This window comes from Micromys minutus, assembly GCF_963924665.1.
Source record: "Micromys minutus genome assembly, chromosome: 32".
NCBI lineage: Eukaryota > Metazoa > Chordata > Mammalia > Rodentia > Muridae > Micromys > Micromys minutus.
The window spans coordinates 2,297,309-2,323,818 of NC_137967.1; the positions used below are offsets into that span (position 1 = coordinate 2,297,309).

The following is a 26,510-nucleotide window of genomic DNA, read 5'->3' on the forward strand; positions in this document are numbered from 1 at the left end:
CACATGACAAGCTCTTCTGGCAAAGCTGGCCTTACTACACTTCAATTCAGCCATCTGCTAGGATTCCTCATAGCATTCGGTTCTGTGTGAAGTATGAATTATAAGTGGAATTATAAAAAAAGACTTCTCCTTAGTTAATTTTTTTGGAAGTTCTACCGTTCTCTTATACAATAAATGGCATGGTATCATTTAACATTCCTTCCCGGGGGGAGCAGGACGGGGAGAGAAAAGTAGACACTGCTGTAGGGGCAGCATCTTGGGCTGTCATATGCAGGTGGGGGAAGGGGTGTCAACAGTCCGGTCGGTAGAAGTCAGTGATAGCCCTACTATGTGCATGACCGCCCTCTCCTGCACTTAGTGGGAGGACAATCCTTACTCTCTGGGAAGGGCTATCCAGTCAGAGCACTATCCGTGCTGAGGCCGAGACACCTCGGGTTGGGTGACAGCTTGGATGTGCAGGTGTCCGGCACTGAGCTCCATTCTTTGGATGCCACTGATGTTAGTCGAGACCACAGGATGGGGCAAGTGAGGTAAGAACGCTAAGGCCAGGCTTTTGAACAAGATCGCCCAGGCCAGTGAAAGGGCTGGGGAAATGCACTCAGGAGGCCCTCCTATCTTGCATAGGGGCCTGCAGCCACACACGCTTGCTCGCCGGGGTCCACAATTCTATGCCCACTCTGTTTCTCTCCACAGCACACGAATCAGAGGAAGTGTCTGAAAACTTCCTTCTTTTTGGTTTACAGAAAGCATTGGTCAGGACACCGAGAAAACACAGGGACAACACCCAGAATGCTGAACCAGGCTCCCAGAAAAGAAAACAAAAAAAAAACAAAAACCCTGGGCCACTGTGGAAAGGTCACACACGAGCCCACAAGTATCTCGAAAGTGTTCCCGATGCCCTGAACTCTGCACAGGAGGAGTTAAAAAAAATTCTTCAAGTCACAAATCCACTCTTTAATCATGTTCTTCTGGGGCTGGAAATAGCTCCTGACAAGGGGGCTGGGTCCCTCATTCTTTTCATCTGCACCCCAGGAATACAGAGAGGCTGGGGAGCAGGAAGGGGTCAGGCCTGGATTCCAACCACCCCCTCCCCAGCTTCATTTGGAAGAAGATCAAAAGCAGGGCCTGTTGCTTTGATCCTGGTTTTCTCATGATTGCAATGTACCTTAAGGTTTTCCTCCAAATACAGCGCAGGTAAGCAACCCAGCTCCTCGCCCGCCCGTTAGGAAGCCACCATCCCACCCAGCAGCATTCCAGGGATCATTACAGTGCAAATTCTTGTGCCCTCTGATCATGTGTGATCCAGACACCCAGCGTGAGCTGAAGATCCTGTTAACGCTGGGAGGAAGGGGGGGGGGAGACTCTTAACAAGAAAAGTATGTAAATATGACCAGACCTGTTCATGAGCGTAGTGCAGCCAATATAAACCACTTTCCAAAATTAGCCAAGAAGAAAACAAATCTGTGCAAAGTCTGACATTCCGGTATTGCCTAAGGGGCCCGGGGATGTGTGAGGAGGGCTTTTGTAATTATGGCCATAGAGATGGGTCAAGAACTCTGGGACTGAGTTGCTCCAGTGGGCAGTCGAGCAGAGCATGGAATCAGAAGGGTGACTATTGAAGAATGGGGCAGAGACCCTTGCCCAGAATCCTGTTGTTTGGAGACAAATGCAGCATAGCCTTCATTCACCCTGAGCAGTCCTTTCTCACTGTCTGCCATCACCTTGAACTTGAACAGGTTCTCCACAGTTTCCGAACTTCAGATTGGCAGGGCAACCTCTATGGCTGTGTGTGTGTGTGTGTGTGTGTGTGTGTATGTGTGTGTGTGTGTGTGAGACAGTCTTTGTCTCAGTATTCAAAAGACCATTCTGTAGCTCAGAATGACCTTTGAAACAACTACTCCATCAGGGGCATACCTGTAAGCTCAAGGCCAGCTTGGTCTATATGACTAGTTCCAGGGCAGCCTGGGATATGTAGTGAGAAATAAGGAGGAAAGCTTTCAGTTGTGACCAAGGTTTGACTGGGTCTCATGCTAACAAATATGCAAACCTCGGAGGCTGTTGTCTATCTCTTCTGTGGCTTAGACACTCATCAAATACCATCTGCTGTAGTGGTTGCCATGGGAACCCCTTTCTCTGAATCCCGGCATAGTCGAGTGCAAAGCACACGAAAATGCTGAATGTAAAGGAAAATGATGCTGGAGCTTGGTGTCCCTGCAGGATGAGTCCCTGGCCATACCAAGTCCACACAAGCTTCACACTGTGCCCCTTGGTACTCTCCACTCTGGAAGAGGGCAAGGAGCTAATGCACCAAAATCATGCCAGGGCATAGCCAGATTCAAAACAAAACAAAACAAACAAACAAAAACCCACAAGATGTCTAGACACTAGCCTAGGCTAGGTTTGGACCTGTAGGTCCTGTCTCTCAAAAAGCAATGCAACTTCTAAAATCAGCTCAAATGGTTTGCTTGTACATGTATGTGTGCACATGCATGTGTGAGAGACAGAGAGAGAAAAAGAGAGACAGAGAGAAAGAGACAGAGAGACAAAGAGACAGAGAGACATAGAGAGACAGGGAAAAAGAGACAGAGAGATAGAGAGACAGAGAGGGACAGAGAGAGAAAGAGAGACAGAGAGGGACAGAGAGAGAAAGAGACAGAGAGACAGAGTCAGAGAGACAGAGATAGAGAGAGACAGAGTCAGACAGAGAGAGAGAGACAGGGAGAAAGAGACAGAGAGACAGAACACTTTATTCCTTACGGTGCTGTCTGCCGTTACAAATAGCCATCGCTGGGCTCTCAAGATGACTCAGCAGTGCCTCTCCACTGAACCTTGATGTCTTGCAGTTCAGCTCTGAATCCCACAGTGGAAGGAAAGCTGTCCTCTCCACACGTGCCCTGTGGCACAGGCATGCCTGCCCGCACACACATGCAGTTCTCGCTGATGCGGCTCTGAGAGGGTTATCTGTACAGCAGGTACTTAATACTCCCCGACTGAAAGAATGAAGGGGGAAGAGTGTAAAGGCCCAAGGAAGAGGCGGAGACGGGGCAGAGAGGAGCGTATGCTTACGAACGTAAAATGAAAAAATATTTTCATTTGCTTGTTCCCTCTCTTATACGCACTGAGCAATGTGCTGGCAACTGGTGTACAGTAGTAAAAAATAATAAGACCTTTGACCTTGCAGGGCCTAGAAGTGCCCTGTAGGTGAACAAACATTCATTCAGTGGTGCACGTGCAAGGACAAGATGGCAAGATGTGGTGGTAGTTATAAAGAAGGAGAGGGGGATGAGGAGGAAGGTGAGAATGTGGGGAACATGCATGGTGGAAGAAGATCTAGACACAGGCAATCTGGAAAAAAAATCCCCAAAGTGTCAACATGTCAGGCCACAGACAGGGAACTCTTGTCACCTTTGCTTACTGATGTGGCCCTGAGAGAGGTCCCTATGGAGTAGATACTTATTATTTGTCGACTGAAAGAATGACAGAAGTGTGTTAAGGCCTAAGGAAGAGGCAGGGGTGGGGAGGGAGGGAAGGCAGGACCCTTCCATCTCTTGGGGAAGCCTTGTTGGGACCACATCTTGGCCCATTGTCATGGCAACTGCATCCACATTCTTCCCAGCAAGCTGGAGAATGGGCTATTTATGTATTGAGCATGGCTCCAGCCATAGCTTCCACCGAGACTAGGGATGATGGACCAGAAAAGAGATGAGAAGGCACAGAAGTAGCCTTCGACACCTGAATGTGTCCTGTCTAAATGTCACTACGCTCCTCTGAACCTGTTCTCGTTTCTGTAGGGGCCAGAGGAGCCCTGGAAGTCTTGAGTGGCTGTGTGTTGTTGACATAGGAACGGTCAGTTACGGATTCAAGGCCTCAGCCCCATGGGAGACTAGGAAAGCCGTACTAGTTAGGCTGAGAAAGGCAAAGCCTTCCGTGAGGTCAAGAGCTTGCAAACGAATGATCACTGCAGCTTTCTCCACGTGGATGTTTACAGCCTGAAAGTGCTCAGCCCTTCCCCTATGTGATGCATATAGTGAACAGTTTGGTACCACACGCGCATGCATTCGTGTCTGCCCTTTCTGCACCCTCAGGTTTCCCAAGGACACAAGGCATGCTACACAAGGTACATTTCTATGCCTGCTTACAAAAATAAAATAAATAAAAAAGAAGAAGAGTATCAACTCAAACAAACAAAAACAAAAAATAAAATCAAAGCCAAGAAACCCATACTATACACTCTGGGGACATTTCCTCCTAAACACTGGTCTCTGGCCTTTCCTGCACATACTAAGGGCACATGCCAGGTGCCTGCTCGGCTAACCTCACTTCTGTGCCCTCCCACCTCTGTCACTGTGAATAGACACAGAGCTTTTATTTCAGGAGGACACCAGAAATGAGGGATCATCTGGGCCTGACCTTCTGTAGATCACACAGCTGCTGCTTGCCTGGATGGTCTGTCAATCCACTTTTCTGGGATGGTTAATGGGTACAAAGTCATGGCCAGATGGGAGGGCTGAGTTTTGGTGTCCTACCACAAAGAAGGCCGAGAAGAGTAAATAAACACCATTGTATAATTAGACGAGGGAACTGGAAAGCTGTCCCTCAAAGAAACGTTCATGTTCACTGTGATGGAGAGTTTATAATCCAGACGGTCAGTGCACTGTATATAAATTCTGAAACAACAGACCATATCTCAAAGATGTATAATTAGCTGCCACAAACATAAAAAGAAGTTACTAGCTTCTTCCTCTCCTCTTCGTCCTCTTCCTCCTCCTCCTCTTTTGGTTGTTTTGCTTTCTTTCTTTCTAAAGATTCTTTTTTAAAAATACTGATTAGGAGTGTGTGTGTGTGTGTGTGTGTGTATGCACGCGCACATGCGCGCACACGCGCTCAGAATGTGTTTGTTCATGGGTATCTGTGCCACAGCATACATGCAGATGTCTTAGGATGTTTTATGGAGTTAGTTCTCTTTTTCCAACTTTAAGTGAATTTTGGGGGATCACACTCAGGTCTTCTGGTTGCTTAGAAAGCACCCTCATCTCACCAGCCCTAGGTTTTTGAGACAAGCCCTCAACTCTGTTGTCCAGTTGGCCTCAGACTCACAGTGATTTCATTTTCCCCAGCGTTGAACTGTAGGCCTAAACCACCATGCCCAGCCGATGTATTAACCTAAAAGAAAACGTCAACTTAAGCTCTACACTGAAGCCCTGGCCACTGTCATCAGATGATACCATAGCTGCTTTAGAGCGTCACCGGGTTTATCTACGGAAGTGGGCGCTTGACACGGGAAAGCGTGAGAAAGTGGGACCAGGGCTGGGTGTGGCCCACCGCTCCACGTCCGCCTGCTTCTCTGCTGGCTCAGCTGCCTTGCCCTGCCTGTTCCTGAGATCCAGCAGCATTATCTACTATACCGTTTGCAATATTTATTACTTTAACTTTCCAAGATGCTGTCAAGAATTCCTTGAAAAAAAAAAAAAAAGGAGGGAAGGGCGGGAGTGGAGGACTTTATAGGAGTTTCTCTCTGATGTTTCAGCAAATGGGCAAGTCCGTATGGGGTACCAAAAAATTCTAGAGGGGGGAAAATTGAAACCGAGCACCTCATATTCCTCCAGTGACTATCTTTTTCCATCGTTTCCAACAGCCTCAACTATTTCGTTTTCCTAGGGTTTTCCAATTTCCCAGATTTTTCCCCCTTGAAACAGTAGTGTGAATTTGCACTGGGGAGTTAAGTGTTCTGCAAAAGCGCTCGGCAAACATTCAGTTGAACCAAACAAAACTTCCATTTACTGCCTTTGAAAAGTTTGTTAAAAAATCAAAACAAAATGAAATATGGTGATTGACCATTTCCTGTGTTGTCAATCTCTTTCTCAATGTATTAATAAGATATAGGACCGATTCATGCACAAGGTCTACTCCGAAGACTTGGGCTAACTGCTGGATGATCATGAGAACAGTCTGCTGTATATGTGTGCGTGTGTATCTGTCTGTGTCTGTGTATATGTCTGTCTCTCTGTGTGTGTTTGTGTGTGTCTGTGTGTGCGGAGCAAAATAGTGAAATCTGAAGATCAGAACCAATTCCCCAAAGTTCTTTTCATCGACGTCTAAACAAGAACAGTTACACGTGAAGACAGAGGGGACGGGAGGATAGCTCAGTTAGTAAATAAAGGGTTTGCTTTGTATGCACGAAGACCTGAGTTCGATCCCAGAACTGTGTGTGGTTTGCCCTTGAAATCTCAGCACTAGTGAGGTAGAGACAAGGGGTTTGCCGGTCAGCCAGCTCCCTAAACTCCAGAAGTCCATTCAAATATCCAGAAGTGAGTTCAACCTGGACTGTAGGAAGATTTCTTGTGGTTAGAGAAAAGCCAGAATTCCACAGGTTCCCCTCTACCAAAAGGAGCCATTGCCAGTGCCTCAGATGGGGGTGGGGAATGACACGTATTGCCACCTGGGGTGCTGTTAGGATACTGAAGCTGATGCTGGCCTCCAGGACCCCTCCGTGGCAAATTTCAAAGATCATGCTAGCAGCCTAACCCTTCTCAAGGCCTCCCTTACCCCACACATCCCTAGCTCACAGGCTGCCCCCCAACAGCTACCCATCTCCTTATATATAGTCCTGCTATTGTCCCCCCTCCCCCACTTTCTGTCTGTGTTCTCAAGTCTCTGTCCCCTGGTGTTCTCCCATCTCTCACAGAAAGCACCCGCCCTGTCCAGTTTACTTCTTTTTCTCTTTGCTCCGGACTTTTCCAGAGGCCTCCTTGTGTATCCACAATAAAAAATGTCCTCTTCACCATACCATGGAGCGGTCATGTCATCAGATCACACCCCAGGCTAGACTACTTAGCAATTTGTAAGCATTTAAGAGAGACACTGTGTAAGAAAACAAAGTGGAAAGCACCAGAGGACCAACGCACAAGATAGTGCTGGCCTTCACATGCACATGCGTGTGTGCACGCACGCACACACACACACACACACACACACACGCACACACACACACACACAAACACACACATACAGACACACTGACAGACATACACACAAACACAGACACAGACACACACACATACATACACAAACACACACATAGATACACACACACAGACACACTAACAGACATACACACAGACACAGACAGACAGACACACACACAAACATTTGCCCTCCCACTGTGCCACACAGTCCAACTCTATGTTGCTGTCACCATGTAACTACATCTACACCAGCACAGGAAAATGTAACCACATCTACACCAGCACAGGAAAATGTAACTACGTCTACACCCAAGGAAACCGTTCAGGAAAAAAATGTCAATTCCCCTCAAGCACATAGGCGATGGTAATCATCACTCTAAGAAAAGCAGAATGGTGGACAGAGAGTAGAAGAAGGATTTGGAATGATCAGAGTCAGCATCTAGTAAACGATCAGGGGCTGTTTACTGTCAATCTTTGGGCAAGGTAGACAATCCTGCTATTGCCTCCCAGATGGGGAGACAGACACTGAGTTATTAAACAGCAGTGTTCTGCAAACACAGGGCACTAACTTGCAGTGCTTCTCCAAGCTGGGCACTTTCTCAGTTTGTGTCTTTAGCAATGTGAGAAGGCAGCAGCCAGGAGGAGGGCTCTACCCATCCAGGCCAAAAGGATACTTCACAGGGGGGATGTAGCTTCCTTCTAGAAGGTTCAAGTTCATTCACACTATTTTAACCCTTCTGAAGCAGAAACATTTTTAAATCCCTGAAAAAGCAAAACAACAGCAGCAACAACAACAACAACAAACCCGTGTATAAAGCCTTGTGGTGGTTAATGAGAAAATGTCCCACAGGAGGCTCCTCATGCATTTAAACACTTGGTTCCTAGTTAGTGTTGCTGTTTGGGAAGGTTATGGAACCCTTACAAAAGGGAGTCTTACTGTAGGAAGTATGTCATTGGGGGTGGACTTTGTGGTTTTATAGCTCAGCCCCATTTCCTATTCTCTCTGCTTCCTGTGCGGGGTTGAAATGTGATCTCTCTGCCAGGTGAGCCTCAGGCTCTGTTGCCAGTGACTTCCCCACCAAGAGGGACTCTAATCTCTCTGGGACAACAAGGCGAAGCAAACCCTCTCTTCCCGTAGTGGCTCGAGGTCAGAGGGAGTAGCTGCTGCCCATTTTAGACAGTTATTGTCATAAAGAGCTAACTCGTTGTTACCCGACTGATAATCTTTCTGCCAAAGCAGAGAAAAATCAACTTTTATCATTCTCATGTAACCGAGAACATCAGGTGGGTTGTGTTGTTTAAATTTGTTAGGACCCTGCACTTGTAGACTTGCACGCCACCACCCCCTCCCTACCTCTGCTCAAGTGAGCACAAGGGCTCACAGCCCTGCACATACACAAGCCTCCCTCACTAAGTTCTGTTCCATGGAGATATAAAAAGAAAATATATTTAAAAAAAACCTTAAAACCACACATACAAAAAGCTGTCCCTTGATGCTAGTCAAACAAAAGAACTCCATGATGACATGTGCAGGGAGATGGGGCCAAGCATGAGGCCCAGATGGCTTTCATACAAACCATGATCCGAATGGTTATAAATCATGGTCGTCGTCGGATTCCTCCTTCTGCTCAGGACGGTCTGAGACAAGCTGCACACGCGCCCCACTCCCGCACCATCATCCTGGCACACGCCAAGTGTCTCAGCGTCACGGACCACCAAGTTACCAGTTCCCACTCCCAACACCTCAGGCCTGGCATAGGTGTGAGAGGAACCCCCTATAGATTTCCACCAAGCATTTACAAAGTACCAGGACCTCTGTCTGCAAAGCAACTCATGTCTGGGAGTGGATACAGTGAGCCAAAAAGAGATGAAAACATTGTTTATATTGCAAAGCCTTATTACTGTCATACACCACAGGGGACAGTCGGTTGGATCAGCAGTTATACTGGCAACCCTGGGACCCCAACCTGAGTTTGATCCCTGGAATCTACACAGTGAAAGGAAAAGAACTACTTTCTGAAAGTTTACCCCTGAGTCCATACATGCATCATAGCACACACACACACACACACACACACACACACACATACACAAACACACCACAAAAGGAAATAAATAAACATGAAGAAAGAAGAAAATCAAACAGCATGTAGAATACGGTGTTTCCATGTCATGTGAATTACAAGACAAACATGCATTGGAACCCTAGACTCTATCCATGGAGGAAATGAAGGGTTCCAGAGACTAAGGGACTAGAGCTGGCAGAAAATTCACTTCCATAAGGACATAGCACAGACAGGTACAATTCAGACCCCCTCAGCTTAGAATATATAATGTTATTAAAGACTGTTCAAATGTGCTATGCTAAACTTTAGCACACCTTTTGGGAATACTCTCAACTGAAAACACTTTTACCTTCCTGATGGATAGATACTGTACTATCCCAGTACATATCTGAATAGATACATCCAAGGAATTTTCATTTTCTTCAAGTATTGTTTTTTTGAGACAGACTTGCTGTTCATTCTGGCCTTGGACTCATGGCAATCCTCCTGCCTCAACCTCCTGAGATCCTGGGATTACACATATATGCCATTATGCCCAGCTGAGGCTTTTCTCGAGCTGTGAGATTGTCTGCTCGGTATCTCATGGGAGTTTGTAAAGGCGGTCAACTCTCTCACTCCTCCCAGACCCCTGGGCTTAAAAGCTGGAGAGTCAGGTCTAGAATGTTCCATTTATCATGTTCACTGAAGTTTGGGAAACCTTGCTTAAGGGGCTTTGCCAAACCCAAATAGCTTGCTACTTTGGTGTCTTTTCATATAACCCTCATAACTGTGATGTGAGCCAGGAATGGGGGTACACCATGACTTGTGGGTGTGAGCCAGGAATGAGGGTACACCATGACTTGTGGGTGTGAGCCGGGAATGAGGGTACACCATGACTTGTGGGTGTGAGCCAGGAATGAGGGTACACCATGACTTGTGGATGTGAGCCAGGAATGGGGGTATACCATGACTTGTGGATGTGAGCCAGGAATGGCGGTACACCATGACTTGTGGATGTGAGCCAGGAATGGGGGTACACCATGACTTGTGGGTGTGAGCCAGGAATGAGGGTACACCATGACTTGTGGGTGTGAGCCAGGAATGAGGGTACACCATGACTTGTGGGTGTGAGCCAGGAATGAGGGTACACCATGACTTGTGGATGTGAGCCAGGAATGGGGGTACACCATGACTTGTGGGTGTGAGCCAGGAATGGGGGTACAACATGACTTGTGGGTGTGAGCCAGGAATGAGGGTACACCATGACTTGTGGTGTGAGCCAGGAATGAGGGTACACCACGACTTGTGGATGTGAGCCAGGAATGAGGGTACACCATGACTTGTGGGTTCCAGACCAGACTGACTACATGATGAGAACTTGTCTAAAAACAAACAGACACACAAACAAACACACACACACACACACAAAACCAGACAACAACAACAACACTAAGTAAAACAAACTATGAGGCTGTAGGAAAGGACAGAGGATTGGAGAATTCTTGGCCTAGAACGACTAGAAAAATCTTCAAGTACTTAAAAGTCTTACAGTTGTTAAACTCTGACGCACAGCCTTGCCTCTGTCTCTGTGGAGCCCCAGTGATCAGATAACTCTGAACGGTTTAACTCTTCCCTCTGAGCAACATGAACCAGGCTAGCCCAATGCCAGGACCTAGGCAAAGAGATGGAAAACAGGCTACTTCCACGACAGACCTTTGGCATTGATAACACATAAAATATGATCAGTCTCTCACCAAGACAGCTTATACTTTATGTCAATTACAAGCCAAACATACATGAGTCAGGGAACATGACATTTGAAGAAAAACAAACAAACAAACTGTATCTGTCAGCATCAACTCAAGAGGCCCAGATGAAACAGCTCAGCCTTTCATGGATCTTCAGAGTCTGGGGTGCCTGTGATACAGGGGTTGAGAGGATGAGAATGTACCAGAATGCTCTGTAAACCTCCTACCTGCACCTGCTTGGAGTGTGCAGGCATGGAGATCTCCTTCCTCACAAACAGCGGAGGCACCTCCTGGGAAAGTCAGCAGGGAGACTGGCTTAGCTGTGGCCAGGGTTATTAAATAACTCAGAAGATCCGGGCAGAATTTTCCTTCTGACCTGGTAAGCCACTACGCTTGACTCCTAGAGTGTGTTAGCTCCCCGATGCTTCTATGCACAACCTCCACGACAGGCTTAACGTCTCTGAACAACCATGAACTTGCATGGGCCAGAAGTGCCGGGTTGGCCTCAGAGAGCTGAATTCACGCTGCTTTGGGGCGGTGGTCCATTTGAGCAGCAGACAGCAGGGTCTGTTTTTCTAGCACCCCTGCATTCCATGGCTCCTGGCCCCTTCCTCTGACTCCAAAGGTGCAGGATGCTACCCCTCAGGTTCTATTAGTTCCTGCCCCTTAAAGGACTCCTGTGCCCACCCCAGGCCTGCCCAGATAACCATCCCAGGTTGCAGTCCTTAGCTTGCAAAACAACATGTGCACCGGTCATGAAGATCAGGTTGCCACAGAGATGTGGGTCCCTCCCTCATCCTCACTTCCCTGACCATGAGGAAATTCCTTGTTGATCAACAGTCATGGGTGGCATGCAGTGAGAATGCCCACCAGATGTACATTTGATTGGAGCCCCTTTCTCTGACTCCTCTCTCCCTCCACTGCCTGCCTTGGGACAGCTTCCATTAGCTCCCTCTGACAATAGAGAGGCTGCCCCGGAGAGAACGGGCTCTCCCAGGTCACATGTCCCATCCCAGCCATGCTCCTCTTTCTTCACCCTGAATATTTCCCACCCTGAGCCCTGCCTATGCCGCTCTGTAAGGGATGGCAGGACCCTGTGGTTTCCACCCATGGGTGTCGCAGTCAGCCCTCCTCAGATCACCGCCCACATACAGTGACTGCGGGTAACACAGGAATTTGCTAGAGCCAGGTTTTGGGCGGGTGTAAGAGCCTCAGGGTGATGCTCATCAGAGCTGGGTGACCTCAGACAAGTTATTCAACTGCTGTCTGCCTCAATTTCCTTCACTGTAAAATGGAACTAATCATGTCTGCCTCCATAAGATATATAAGGAGAAAGTCAGTTAATACAAAGTGTCTACAATAGTATACGGCACACAGTGGGTACACGTTGGGTTTCCGGTACAGTACAGTATGAAAACAGTTGAATACTAGGAACAGCTCTGGGGAGGGATTGAGGGAGGGAGGGAGGAAGGGAGGGAAGATGATGTTCCATCATGACCTTCAACCTTACAGAGCCCAGTGGCCAGATTCCAGATTCTTCATTAAGCTTAATGGAACGAACAAAATACACATTGTCCCAAGATCTGTCGGGAGACTAAAATGAATCATGGCATCTGAATCACTCAGAAGGTGGCTCGTCTCAGGACAGCGCTTGTCATCCTTGTCATCTCGGTATGACTCTCTGGTGGCATCCGATAGGGATGCCCCGGCACGCGTACTTCAAACAACAAAAGAACAAACTGAAAGCGAGACAAGGGTCCTGGGAAGAGGCATTTCCTATTCAAGTCCTCTAGGTCAACCCAGGAAGAATTATGGCAGGGACAAAGGTTTGTTAACATTGCTACGTTTCCCTGAACTCCTCACAACAGCAACAATATATATCAAGGAATAAGACCTGGACTCACCCACCCTCCCTCATACACCCGGGGCGACCAGTAGCAGAACTAATGGGAACAGTAAATGGATCCTGAACGCCCTTCTAGCTTATTCTCGAGAGTGAAAACAGGAACAGAGAGCTACTAGTAATTTTCAACAGAGTTCAGTTCCCAGCACCCAAGTCCGATAGCTCACAGCTACATGAACCTTAATAAAAATCAAAATCAAACGAACCAGAGGCCTAAGGCAGAGAGGCAGAAATGAAGACCGCTATCACCTTCAAACATAAGAGTCAACCCCAACCAGGATGGGGGAGTGGCCCCTGGGTAGGAAGCCATGGGTGCTTCCTGCTGCTCTTGGCTCTGGCTTCCTATTTTGCTATAAACTCCAAGTGGCCTCTGAGCTTTCCCTCATTCCTTCTTGGTTCTGAAACATTTGTGTGCCCTTAGGGCCGTGTAAAAATAGACCCAGAAGCCTCGTGTGGAGGCAACTCAGCTGCCCGAGGATCTCAGACACTCCTAAGGCATGCGGCCGACTTGCTGTCAGCTGCTGTTCGGGTTCCCAGTCACTGTGCCTAGAAATTTGATCTGGTCGCAGATGTCCTTCTCCTGGCCCAGGAGGCTCTGCAGAGAATGAGGTTGAGAGATCTGGCGCCCAGAGGCATCTCAGCTCGGGGCCACCTGCCCAGGGCAGCATGTGAGTTCTCAGTGGTAGGTTAACTCGAGCCTTTCCCAGAAGCATTCAGACCCCTCCCTTCCTGCTGACTCCTAGCTGCTCCTGTTTCCAAGGTCGATAAACAAGGACTAGTGAGGAGGAAGGCACTATTGTTTTTTTAATCGTGTGAATAACCTGTTCTCCAAATCCTGTTTTCATGTGCACACATAGATTTAGAAAAATCATTCCTCCCTCTTAAAGCAGTGGTGATCCCTAAGGACGTCAGCATAGTGGGATTTAGCATCACCAAGAACACAAGGGCATCTCGGCATGGGAGCTCCTACATTGGTTTAAATGATGTGAGACTCACCCTGATAAGGGCAGTACCGTGATAGAAGCTGGGGTCCCAGACTGAATAGAGAGGAGGCAGTGAGTTGAATACCAGCATTCATCTCTCCCCTGCTTCCTCAATTCAGGAATTGCCTTGAGCCCCTGCCTCCATGCCTCCCCCACCATGATGGCCTGGACCTCCAAACTGTGAGTCAGGGACCCCCCCCCCAACTTGCTTTCCTTGGGTATTTGTCATCAAAAAGAGAAAAGCGACAGCATACAACTAAGTGAGCTCCTGGCTCGTGGTACCAGGGAGGGAAATCTGAGGGTTGATCTGTGAGGTCTTTTCTCTCTCACACATTTACAGGGAAAGAAGTAATTTCTGAAACTAAGTGGATTCTCAGGGCCACCTTGTTAAGAAGGGACCGGTCCAGGGGGTGACTGGCGGATGAGACTGGACACTCTGCTGGATGTGTTTCTATGACAACTCCTCCACTTTGACTCTCAGCTGCAGATCTAACCATGCCCCCCCACCTCACCCCTGCCGCACACAGATCATCTCATGGAAACCGCAAAGCAATGCTTTGAAGCAGGTATGGTCTCTATCCGGGCTGGGAACAGGACATGGTCCTCAGAGCTTCATTTGGTGACCTGAAGATGCAGGCGCATTGCAACTCAGGGGTCAGAAGGAAAAAGACCTGGCCCCATCACAGAGTGGAGGAGAGCCAGAGCTGATACCCGCTGCCTCAGCCTGGTACTGCCTTCTTTCTCCTTCAGTTCCATCACTGTGTCTCTCCAGGTGCTGACCTTGGGAAAGGAGGGCCAGGGTAAGCCTGCCCTAAGCTGCTCACTCCCCTGGTAGCAGCCAACTCAGCTCTTACCACTTGTGAATGGGGCTCTACACGTAACACTGTGGTGGTGGGGTTTCTTCCCTTGGAAGTCTGCAGAGGCTTGCTATCCCCTTGTCTCTACTTAAGGGCAGACCATGACTTGGGATCCTGGATATTAGCATTTTCCACAGGGCAGGGCAGGAGCAAGGGTACGCTCTGAGAAGGGGGAGAGGTGTTGGGTTAGCCTGAGGTTCCTAGAGCTCTAAGGGTCACTGGGCCAACCACTGGGAGCAACAATCTGCTAACCTGTATGCAAAATTCTGGGTCTGTGTTAACCGGAGGAGGAGAGAACTGGCAGTTTTCCTCTAACTTCCCAGGTGTTCTTCATCCTTACTAAATGATGTCATCAGCAACAACACCAGCATCAGCACCATGGAAACCACCAAGGATGCAAGGGGAAGGAGGGAACAAGCTCCCAGCAGGCTGTAGAGAGTGGACTAAGGGTGTTTACCCAGCACTCTAAAAGCACCTGCAGCAAACACTGTCCACCTACGTGTATTTGCCATTTTAATTATTATCAACTATTGTAGCTAGAATTCTGGTATCTTAAAAAAAAAAAAAAACCAGAAATATTATGGGAATATGTTTTGGTTTTAATCCCAGGTGTAGGATGTGGGGCTGCTTCAGAATGTCCACCGCAGGCGACTATGATTTGCCTCATGCTCTAGCAGGGATGTAGGGCTGCCAGCTGCAGGTGGTTTCTGTGAGTGTGTGATGGTTGGAATTCTGGGAACTTTTCAGAGGCTATATAAATGCTAGCACCCCAGCTGAAGGGGCACGTTGGCCAGATGGTGGTTAGATGCTGTTGGTTGTGGTTTGTCAAGTAGTCAGTTGTGTGTGAAGAGATGAAAAGAAGAAATTAGCTATCCTGATGGCAAAGATCAAACTTGCTCCAAGGAATTTGACACCCTAACCAGCAGGAAGTAGTCTAATGATAGTTGCCCCCTTTCCCCACTATCCTTTTTCTTCCTCTCCTACCTAGTGTTAGGGGCTTGAAATGGTCGAAGAGGGGTAGAGAAAAGTAGATGAGAGAAGAACCCACAAAATAGCCAAAAATCAAGCTATAAAGTATCAGTATTTTTATTGCCTCATTAGTTTTACACACACACACACACACACATTTATGTGAGCTATTATCATTCCCACTTCATAAGACAGGAAACTCAAGGCTTCAAAGATTAAACAATTAATTCCAGGCCTCAGAACTGAAGCAAGGAGTTGAACCGCCTGGCTTGCAACCCAGGCAGCCTTCAGTCTAGATATATTCCAGGGGAAAAGAAAAGATTTCCAGAGACCCACCGAGAGGCCAGTAGGCTGCTGGAATAGAGACCTAGCTAGCTGAAGGGAATAGCAGGTGCAAGTCCCCTTTCTAAAAAAGCCCAGCTCTGTGCCTCCCTGAAGGACAGAAAGGCAAGTTGCTTAAAATATTGATTAAAAGAGGAAAACCACGGCCTGCCACCGGCTAGTCCAAGGCTCTACAGGGAACAAAGCTCGAGGTCTCATGGGGCACTGAGTTCTAGGCTAGAAGGAACGACACCCTCTGCTCTGGCTGAGCTCCAAAGCAGTGTTTTGCCTTCCAAACTAACACTTAATTCTGCTGAACAAATCATTTGAAAACCAAAAAGATGCCCCCTTGGTTGCCATGACAACATCACTCAGACAAAACATTTCTACCAGCTTTGACGCACACACAGACTCACTGAAGGGTCAGTGGGATGTGTTTGGCAGGAGGCTAGGGGATGGGGAGGAGTTGGGGGGGATGATATTTCTAGAGCTCTATGTCCAAGGATTTGACCCTAAAAAAATTCAAAGTCGGACCGAAATGGGCTAACAGACGTCATAAGAACAAGAAGAAGTTGGGCTTGCTCTAGATACGCAAATCCCTCGATTTTATCAACCCTGTGAGGTTGTTTTCTGAAGAGCTGGATACCAAGGGTCATGAGTCTGGAGTCTTGGAGAAGGTATTGAACAACCTGCCACTTAGGTTTCTACCTGCAAAGGGCAGTGTACACCAACCACAGACCCAATCAGGTGCGTGTACAAGAACCAAATACCATCCAGGTCCATGCTAGTGCTGACATGAGCAGTCAACAGTTCCTTTGGAGAGATGGCTCAGCGGTTAAGAGCACTGACTGCTCTTCCAGAGGTCCTGAGTTCAAATCCCAGCAACCACATGGTGGCTCACAACCATCTGTAATGGGATCTGATGCCCTCTTCTGGTGTGACAGCTACAGTGTATATAGTAAATAAATAAATCTTAAACAAAACAAACAAACAAACAAAAAACAACGTTCCTTCCAGCTGGGTAGGGTTTGCCATTCCTGGACCCCCATGACTGAACTGCCATCAAAGCTGACGGCCTTGGATCTCTTCCTTCGGAAAGTTTTACTCTGGGACTGACCCCAGAAGCAGCCATCTAGGGGGTAGAAAACGAAGCAGGCTTATCCCAGGTCTAAACAGTCCTCCACGTCTAGAGTTCAGCCATACCTGGGGCTCTTCCAAGACCCACCACTCACCATGGGAACAAAAGGGCAAAGGGCAAACGCTTCAGGGCAGCCAGAAGAGGCCTTGGCTGCAGCCTTCCAGGATCTGTGCCTCAGAATGATCTTCCTGGGGAAGGATGGGTTCTGGGGTCCTAGCATTCTAACTCTTCTCTGGTCTTGTGCAGATGCACCTGACTGTCCCGTGGGGAGAGCCTGCTTCTTGGTTTGCTATTCACCTGGCCTAGATCAGGGTTTGGCACCAGGAGACATTCTGTGACTGTTTGCTGACTGACCAGCCAATAGGATGCAACATCATGTCTCTTGGGCCCCATGGCACTATCCCTGGGATCCCAGTCCATTTCCCAGGGTCTGTTCTGATTTCTCCATGCCTTAAAAAGAGAGTGGCACTCAAGGTGGGCTCTGCTGTTGGTTACAGAAGGAACTAGGGCTCCTGAGCCAGCCAGTGGGCAGGGTATCTGCAGTGGAGGAAAAAGTGCACTGCTTTCCAGGTTTGCTCCTCCTGCTTGGAACAGTTGCCTTTCTTCTGCTCCATTACTAAAGGCTCCTGGTAGCTCTCCCTTTTCTATATTCTGGGAGAGCCACTCGCCCTCCCGGTTGAATATATTTTTCGAGGTTTCACTGTGTCACCTTCCCTTTACCAACATGATGCTCCCCTTCAGACAACAGCAAAGCATCACCATTGATCGCCCCCAGTAGAGCCCAGCAACAGGGGGATGAACTCATTAGGAAGCTAGGATGGCACACTCACGAATTGCACTCTGACAAGAGTACAGACACTTTCTCGCCCTGCGAGTATTTACGTGCACATACATGCATACCCGCATGTATACTCTCGAACAGTCAGCCAAAGCAACAGCTCACTTTCCACGTGAGCTGGTAGAACTGCCATGTGCACTTGTCACTAGTTTATGGCGCGTAAAGGACAATGTCCCCGGTGCACACATAGACATTCCTCATCTCCCTAGGCTCACATCATCTTTGCTGAACCCTTCTCTGCTAAGTTTGCCATAAGACTGTCTGCCTCCCCACCCCAGACTGGAACCAATTATCACAGGCAATCATAGGAGTTTTATACTGCTGTTCTAAAAAAGAAAAAAGAAACCAACCCATCCTGCCCTTCTCCTCAGTACTGACATAGCTGGGCTGTGGGGAAGCCACAGGATCGCTTCCCTTTGCTGTTGTGATAGTATTTATAACAAACACATTTGCAGATAAAAATAAACTTGCCCAGAAGAGTCTGAGATGGTAGCAATTCATAAGCTTGAGAGTAGACTTTGTTAGCAACCAGGCAGCATCTTCAACAAACAGTGCAGAACATACATTTGGACCAAATAAAAAGAGGGCTGCTTACCTTCCAATGTCATCTCTACACACATGACACCAGGCTAGGCCAAATGCAATATCTATCCCAGAGAGAAGGAAGGAACACTTCTCCTTCTCATGAGGATTGCCTCCTGCATGTAAAACGCTTGCACTGAAATTAAGTCTTATGTTGCCCGAAATTTTTTCAATTATTAATACACTAGACAGCTGCAGTAGCACTAGTAAAAATAGCAGCCAATCCTCCCCAAGAGTCAGAGAAGTTCTCAGAGTCCTGGCTGGGGATTTTCCTACACAAGGGCTGGTTGGTCTGTGGAGCAAACAGAAAGAGCAAAGCCTCTCTGGGTCTCACCCAAGAGAAGAAACTTCCTCTGGAATGTAAAGTAGAAAATGAAACTTTCACACACACACACACACACACACACACACACACACACACACACACACACGTCCATATACACATGTGCACACACATGCATATACACACGTGCACATACACACGGGCACATACCTCTTTATAATAAAAATAGATTTTGTGCACTTTCAAAAGTTGTCTAAAAAGGCTATCTCTGTTCAATTCTTCAGAGTACAAACAGATCAGGTCATTAAAGAGTTCAAAATAAATAAATAAATAAATAAATAAATAAATAAAGGCCAGGCACTCTGGAACCCCTGGCACCTGTCAAATGTTGGGGAGTCCGGTGGGGACAGAAAAATCTTTTGTGCCCTTCTTTAGATTTCTGAAGCAAACCCATGCCCAGGTATTTGGACAATCCTACCCGACTCCCGACTCTGACAACAGGTACTCCGAGTGAAACACTTAGAGCTCCGGCAACACAGGCCCTGTTCCCCCAACACAGTGATCAGTATGCATTCAAGGAGTTGAGGACACAAGAAAAGAACAAAGGTTAACTTCTGTATTTTAAAAGCTTAAATACACCACACTCGCCAGGATATCACTCGCCATGGTTGCTAAGCAGAGTTCGGAAGAAAACACTATTTCCACTTACCAACATCATGTCCCAGTGCCCTTTATAGGCCAGATACCATGTCCCATCCCCATCCGTCAGATCCCACCACCCCATCCGAGTCTCTGCAACCCCCACACAGGCAGAAATGATCACAGATCTTGAAGCCATAGAGAGTCCAGGTTCCGAGCGTGCATTATTCATACATATTCTGTATGACTTAACGTAAAAGATGTTTCATTTTTGCATCCTGACTATACAGACACCACAACCATTTCTTAATGAATGCCAACGAATGTGTCAGAAGCAGAATGCACAGCTACTTGGGGACTGCTGTTGGGGAATTAACCCCCGTGGAGCAGCTTCTGGTACGAGTGTTTATTCAGTCTGCTCGGATCTTCCTGAGACCACGGCCTGCTAACCTTACACAAACACTCCCCACGGACCTACTTACCATTTGCGACCTGTTCTTTGGACAGCCATTGATGTCTTCAATCTTGTCGTTTGCTGTAAGAAGAGACAGGAGTTAGCGGAAAAACAAACAGCAGGAAGACAGTTTCAGGACTGACCGCAAGACACATGAGTCCGGCCAAGTCCGAAGGGGCACGCCGGGGTCCGTCTGAACGAGGCTGTGTGAAATGCTGAACCACATCTAGCAAGCTCAGGGAACTTAGTCATCGAGCTGCCATCCTCCGGGGACAGCTGGGGCAAGGTCATCATCACTTCGAGTAGAGACAACTGCACTGACAATCATCTTGCCTTGACGGGACGGGGCATGGTGGCAATGTCTGACCTGGGAAACGGTGAACTATGACTACATGGCAGGCCACAGACATGGATTTAACTGCCGCCTCTCTACAAAGATGGGGTGGTTCTGAGAGGATTGGCCCACTTCCGGCTCAGCAGGTGGGGAACAGAAGCAAAGCAGCTGTACCCAGAAGTACAAGTATTGCACTTGGGTGCCCTGACTTCATGCGGTAGGGGCAGATATGGAGATAAAGAGTCGGACCCAACCCCCAAAACACCTTGACCAAGACCGGATAGCAAATCCAAATAGGTCAGGGTGCACACGTGCTCGAAGTGGTGCCTCGCTACGGGAAAAGTAAGAGAAAGGGGTGCGCTGAATGAACAAGAGTCAAATACCGCTGAGGAGGGAAGATCCAGCGTCCTGTGGTAAAGACAATTTACCAGACAGAAGCAGGAATCCCTAGGAAAATGCAACCCAGGGTATGCGTGGAGAGGGTACCGGTGGAAGCAGAAGGAGAAACTACAAACGCTGCCTGTTCGCATCAGCTCTAGAGTTCCTCAGCTTTGTTACTCAGCCTCTCTAGGCCACTGACTCCTCCTCTGTATAAGGAAGCTGACATCACCTCCTTCAAGAGGAGCAATGCAACCGCAACGTCGAGGATACTGGTAATATGTCACAGTGCCTGGTACACAGTAGGCACTTCATGTATGACTAGCGATGAGCTGATCTTGCTGGATATGGCTGTGGTCTTGAAGACTCCGTGTGGGGTAGGCTCAGAAACTCGGCTAGAGTGTCATATTAAGGAATAAGCCCCTACTCCTGCTCCCTAAGCCCCTCCGTTACTGGATGGCAATGGACACTGAGGTCTCTGCGCTCCAGCATGTTGTGCTGGTCTGACCTAGACTTACTGACTTCACATGGAACACCCTCTGTTCTTTGGGAGCTTGGCAGAAAGGCTACACCTCACACTGCCCCAGAGCTCAAAACTGCAGAACTCTAATCCCTCCCCTGCTCCCTCGAATTTCTCATCAGACTATTACGGATATATTGGCTATAACTTGCAGAGACGAGAGACATTAAAAGCCATCTAAAATGGATAATGGCATCAGAGTGCCCAGGCCTTTTAGGGCTCCCGAATGCTAGCCCTTCCATCAGCTCAGATCACGCTTATGTTTTCCCTTGTGTTCTATCTTGAGAGGGGGTCTCAAAGATGGAACACAAGCCAGGGGCCCAAGCTGGCTCAGTAGATACAAATTTGCTTGATCCGTGCACTCGAAAAATGAATTAGATGTGTAAGGTGGTGGCCCACGGGGCGACTCTCGATCTTCAGAGATGAAGTTGAGGATTTTCAAAACCCTGCTTAATATCAGGACACAGAGAAAGGAGTTTTGAGAAAGCCTCAAGACCAAATGAATATCAAGAGTAGGAGATGAACAGTGCCCGGTTGGCTGGGGATGTAGCTTAGTGGTAGAAGACTTGCCTAGTTAGTATGTGTACAAGGTCCTGGGTTCAAACACGAGTGGGGGAAGGGACGGGGGAAGGTCATTCGTTCTTCGGTTCACAGGAAAATACAAGTATCCAGAACGAATTGCTATCATATCAATCCCATAAGGACAGAGATTTCCACCTGCCTCCTTTCCTACCATGACCCTAGAGCTAGGGCCGTGCCTAGCATATTATTCATTCAATAAATATTTGTCCAATGGAATGAAGAAGCCGAGTATTCAGAACATCTCAGGGAAACCAGGCTCTGCTGCCGATCTTGAGGCAGCTGTCCTCTCGCTAGTAACTACAGATGGACAAACACAGACAGACACACTGAAGGCAGGAAGATAAACCGAGTGCCCCCAGCAGACGGCAGTCCTTCACAGCTGGGAAGTTACGGCGAGCTCGGAGGCTGACTGCGGACCCTCGGGTGTTAGAGTTACTGTGTAGCCCTGGCGAATCAGCAGCAAAGGTATCTCCACTGATGTCTGCAGCAGTCTGAGCTGTGAATCGCTGTCCAGACGGATGTACCTGACCAGTGTCCACACCACTGGGCTCTGACCAGGGCCCATGGCCTGGCTCCTTATCCCAGAGCAGGATGGGAAGCTGGGATGCTAAAGAGTCCCTTGGGAATGGTGAAGGATCCTGTTAGATGGAAATGAAAGAGCTTGGTCTGATGACTCCTCTGATTCCCGCTGGCAGTCTGTCACATAAATGTATTCATGCTGTCTGTGATTTCAAACATCACAGCTCCTATGACCTAATACTGCCACTCAGAACGGTGAAAATAAACCCATACAGTATAGCCTACTTAAGCGCACTCAGAGAGGCCACACAGAGATGTGAGTCAGACGGCTAATCCAAACTCGAATTCTTAAAAAGAGTAAGGTAAAGTTTTGGGCCACCTAGCTTCTATTTTTATATAACTTAAGTACTTCTTTATTTAAATCCCCAAATCTTTCTATGGTTGTCATAAATCCTTAGCACTGGTTCTGTTGGACCTTTAGAGCCAAACACACTAACTTAGAGTGTAAGTGTGTGTGTGTGTGGGGGGGGTGTCCTCTGGTTAGCGCCACAAATCAGATAATCAAAGAAGCGTGCATTTGTTTGCTGAATGTTTAGCCATGATTAAACTAGCACCTCTAAGAACCTACGGTAAATTATCTATCCTAGGGTGTTCAAGACATTCTTAATCCCACTAATGCAGTAACTTATCTGCACACAAGGTGACAAATTACTTATTGGAAAGTGTCAACATGTACCTTTAGTAATGACAGCGACACTAAACTCATGTGCTTTTCTCTACCCCTTCTAAGCACACAGTACATTTTAACAGCTTATGAACTCGCGTCCTTAACACCCCTGGCTACCGACAGTCCAGACAATACGGAATGAGTCACATGGCTTCCACAGAGCCACAGAACAGGGAGTCACTGACAGAAGGGGTATCACCCTTTACATTGCCTTGAACTTCCAGGAGAGAGGGCGCAGAGGAGACCCAGAGTGAGCAGTCTGGAGGAGACAGCCATGCCAAGGACGCCAATGCCAGGGGAGGGGAGGGGAGAGGAGAGAAGGGAAGAGAACGGGAGAGGAGCGGAGGAGAGAGAAGTTACTCTGAGTAGCAAGCCTTACCCAAGTGAAGGTCAAGAGGGATAGAAAGGCTTTTCTCCGAGTATGAGTGTTTTTGAGTGACTCTGGGATATCTACAGCCTGACACGGCTCACATACAGAGACTGTCTATCGGAGCTAGCTAACTCCTCCCCCTGTGCTGTACCCAATAAACAGGCTGAGGTTTGGGGTTAGTGTGAGTAGGTGTCCTTCATCAGAGTGCAAACCCCCAGCCTGCTGCTTCTCTCTGCATATCTGTCCTTACTTTATCCCTTCTTACCCTTAGTCAGGGATCCAGGACTGAAGCCACTTGGGACAAGGTACTGGGACATCTGAGACAAGGGTTCAAAGGCTCTCTTTCTCACAGAAATCTCACAGATTTCCTGGCCCTTCCTGTGCTTGGGCATGGCATATGATAAACAGACAGAACAGACTCAAGATGCACATACCAGCAAGAGTCTAAACACAGAAACCAAAACATCAACAGCGGCGCTTTCTACCTACTATACAGAAGGCGACCTGGGGAGGCAGGGGTCACAGACAGCCCAGTGTTCAGACTGGGGTGTCTGGGACAGATGAAGACTGAGTAAGTCGTTCCCAGTCTGGAAACAAGCTGGTTCTCGGGCTGACACTCAACTGTGTGCTGTACCCTGGGTTCCTGCCTGATGCTGCCCTATTGACCCTGTGTCTCCAGGAGCCTTTCCTCAAGGGCTCCTCAGTAGACCAAGGTGGCCTGGTACTCGGAGACCTGCCTGCCTCTGCCTCTTGAATGCTAGAATTAAAGGCCTGCACCACCACCTGACACCCATTTCTGCTTCTTGCCACCTCTCCCTTCAATCTAAGTTGAGATCCATTGTCTCTTTCCCTCCTCCTGGCATTGTAGTCTCTACATAGAAACACACACACACACACACACATTCACACTCATACACTCACTCACACACACACAGACACTCACAGAGATATACATACACACACTCACACACAGAGACACACACATACACCCACACATACACACACAGACACACACACAAACACACACCACAACACACACTGAATCTTACTTTACATTATTATTTTTTGACCGAGTCTTGCTACATTGCTTAGGTGGTCTTGAGCTTCTGGGCTCAGTCAATCTGTACACCCTAGTAGCTGGAACTCCACAAGCGTCTTCACACACCTGGCTTGAATCATGTTAAAGTAAGCTATGCAGATCACATCCTGAGCCCCTTGTACTTCAATATAGATTTCCTAAAGGACACGGATATCATCTTCCATGCTATAATTATAAAGCTCAGAAAATTTACTGTTGATACGATGCCAGTATTCCAATTTTGTCAGCTAACTCAGAAATGTCTGAGAGAGCATTTTATCCCCCTCCAGAGGCTGCTGGCGGTGACCACACAGCCCATTTCTTGTCGTGCCTCCTCGGCCTCCCTCACCTTGGCATCATTGCTCTCTTTGTCTTTCAAGCACTGATGCTTTTGGGAAACACAGGGCAGTTTTGTCTCCATTAATTTCTTCTTTCTTTCTTCCTTCCTTCCTTCCTTCCTTCCTTCCTTCCTTCCTTTCTTTCTTTCTTTCTTTCTTTCTTTCTTTCTTTCTTTCTTTCTTTCTTTCTTTCTTTCTTTCTAAGCAGAATGCTCAACAGTTTGGGTTTGTCTGTGATTTCTTGTGATTGGTTTCGTGTGCTCCATCCCAAACCGAGAAATAGCTGAAGTAAGGTCATGTTATTTCCAGCATCCCATCTCAGGAGGCCAGGGCTCCCATCTGCCCCTTCCCAGAGCTGGGATTCCACCCATGTGGCCAGGATATGTGTTGGTGACTCCCCACCCCCATCTTGCATGAATCCAGTTTGCATGCTCCATAGAAGAGAAAACCTAGGTGCTATGGGCCAGAGAGATACCACCCTGACCCCCCAAGCCTTCTCTAGATACAGTAGCTCGGAGTGGACCTCACCAGGAAGACGCAGCAGTGTGTGTTGGCAGCACAGCTGTCTTGTGTATAGCCCAGCTCCCTCTTCAACGCTGCGTCTATTTGTAAATTTTATACTTATTACCAGTATAATCCAATACATTTTATTCCATTGTTATAATCCGCTAGTACCGTCAGTTTGCTCCCACAGATTTCACTGTTCTTTACAGCCCTAGTAGCCAGAACGGGTCCATAAGAAACACTAAGGAGAGATTCTGCCAAATGAATGAAAGATGAGTGTGAATCATGTATCCCTGAGACCGCTGAATCCACAGGCCGAAATTTAATTCCCAGTGTGGTTGGTGGTAGGGCCAATGTGGGAGGACAAAGCCTTTATGAATGGGATAGCAGAGACCCCTTCTACCACACCACACTTGCAAAGAGTAAAATTCCCCTCCTAGTCCTCTCAGCTTTTCTTGAACCTCAGTATGTGCTGGACCCAGGCAAAATTCTGGGTTACCAGCCAGAAAAACTTAGACCCAGATCTAGAGAACTTAAGACCACAGTAGGCAGAGTGATGGAGGTCCCTCTAGCTGTGGCTGGGCAGCCAGGAGAAGTACCAGAAAGACTCCAGAGCGTGAATAGGGACACCCCAGCCCAAGGGTAGACAACTAGAGCCCAGCACATTGTAAGTGGGGCCAGTAGTCCCCTAATTCTAGAAAACTCCCGTGTGGGTATACATATTCACACGTTGATGTCCACACACAAATACTCTCTATATTTTCGCATAGTGAGTACATAAAGAAGGGAACACTGGTTTCAGAATTCACGAGCAGGAATCCTGGACAGTCCACACCAAGATCAGAAAGCCTTGTTCCTCTCCTCTCAGGAGAAATACCACTGGAGAGTGGCATAGTTTACATCTGAAATGCTAGCCTATGATGGCATGCTTTTAATTGTAGCCTCTTGGAGGCAGAGGCAGAGGCATTTTGGTGAGTTTCATACCAGCCTAGTCTACGGAGTGAGTTCCAAACCAGCTAGTGCTACATAGGGAGACCCTGTCTCAACATCCAAGATGAAACAAAGAAAGCCCCCACAGGCTCATGTATTTGAACCGTTGGTTGCCATCTTGGAATTTGTTGGGCAAGGTTGTAGAACCTTTAGGGGGTGGAGCCTTGTTAGAGGAACTGGGTATCTGGGAGAGACTTGCGCTTGATAGTCCAAGACCACTTTTTGTTCTCCCTCTCTCTCCAAGTACCATTACAGTGTGAGTAACCAGCCTTCTGTTCCTTCCACCACACCTTCCTCAACACCCTGGGCCATCTTTCTACAACTATAAGCTGAAATAACTTCTTTCTCCTTTCAGTGACCTCTGTCAAGCGTTTTATCATAGCAACACTGGGAGACATGTGCTTCCTGCCCCATTTCCATCTTCTGGATCTCTATGCATGCACAG

General features: G+C 47.8%; 1 protein-coding gene across 2 annotated transcripts in view; it reads right to left on the reverse strand.

Moving 5' to 3' along the window:
• Window positions 1-26,510, reverse strand: part of NAV2 (neuron navigator 2) — a 251,405-nt gene that overhangs the window by 204,245 nt on the left and 20,650 nt on the right. For both annotated transcript variants that reach the window (XM_080908845.1, XM_080908844.1), the window contains exon 3: window positions 19,754-19,806. In XM_080908845.1, coding sequence (XP_080764971.1) covers window positions 19,754-19,806 — 53 coding nt within the window. The remainder of the gene's footprint in view (window positions 1-19,753; window positions 19,807-26,510) is intronic.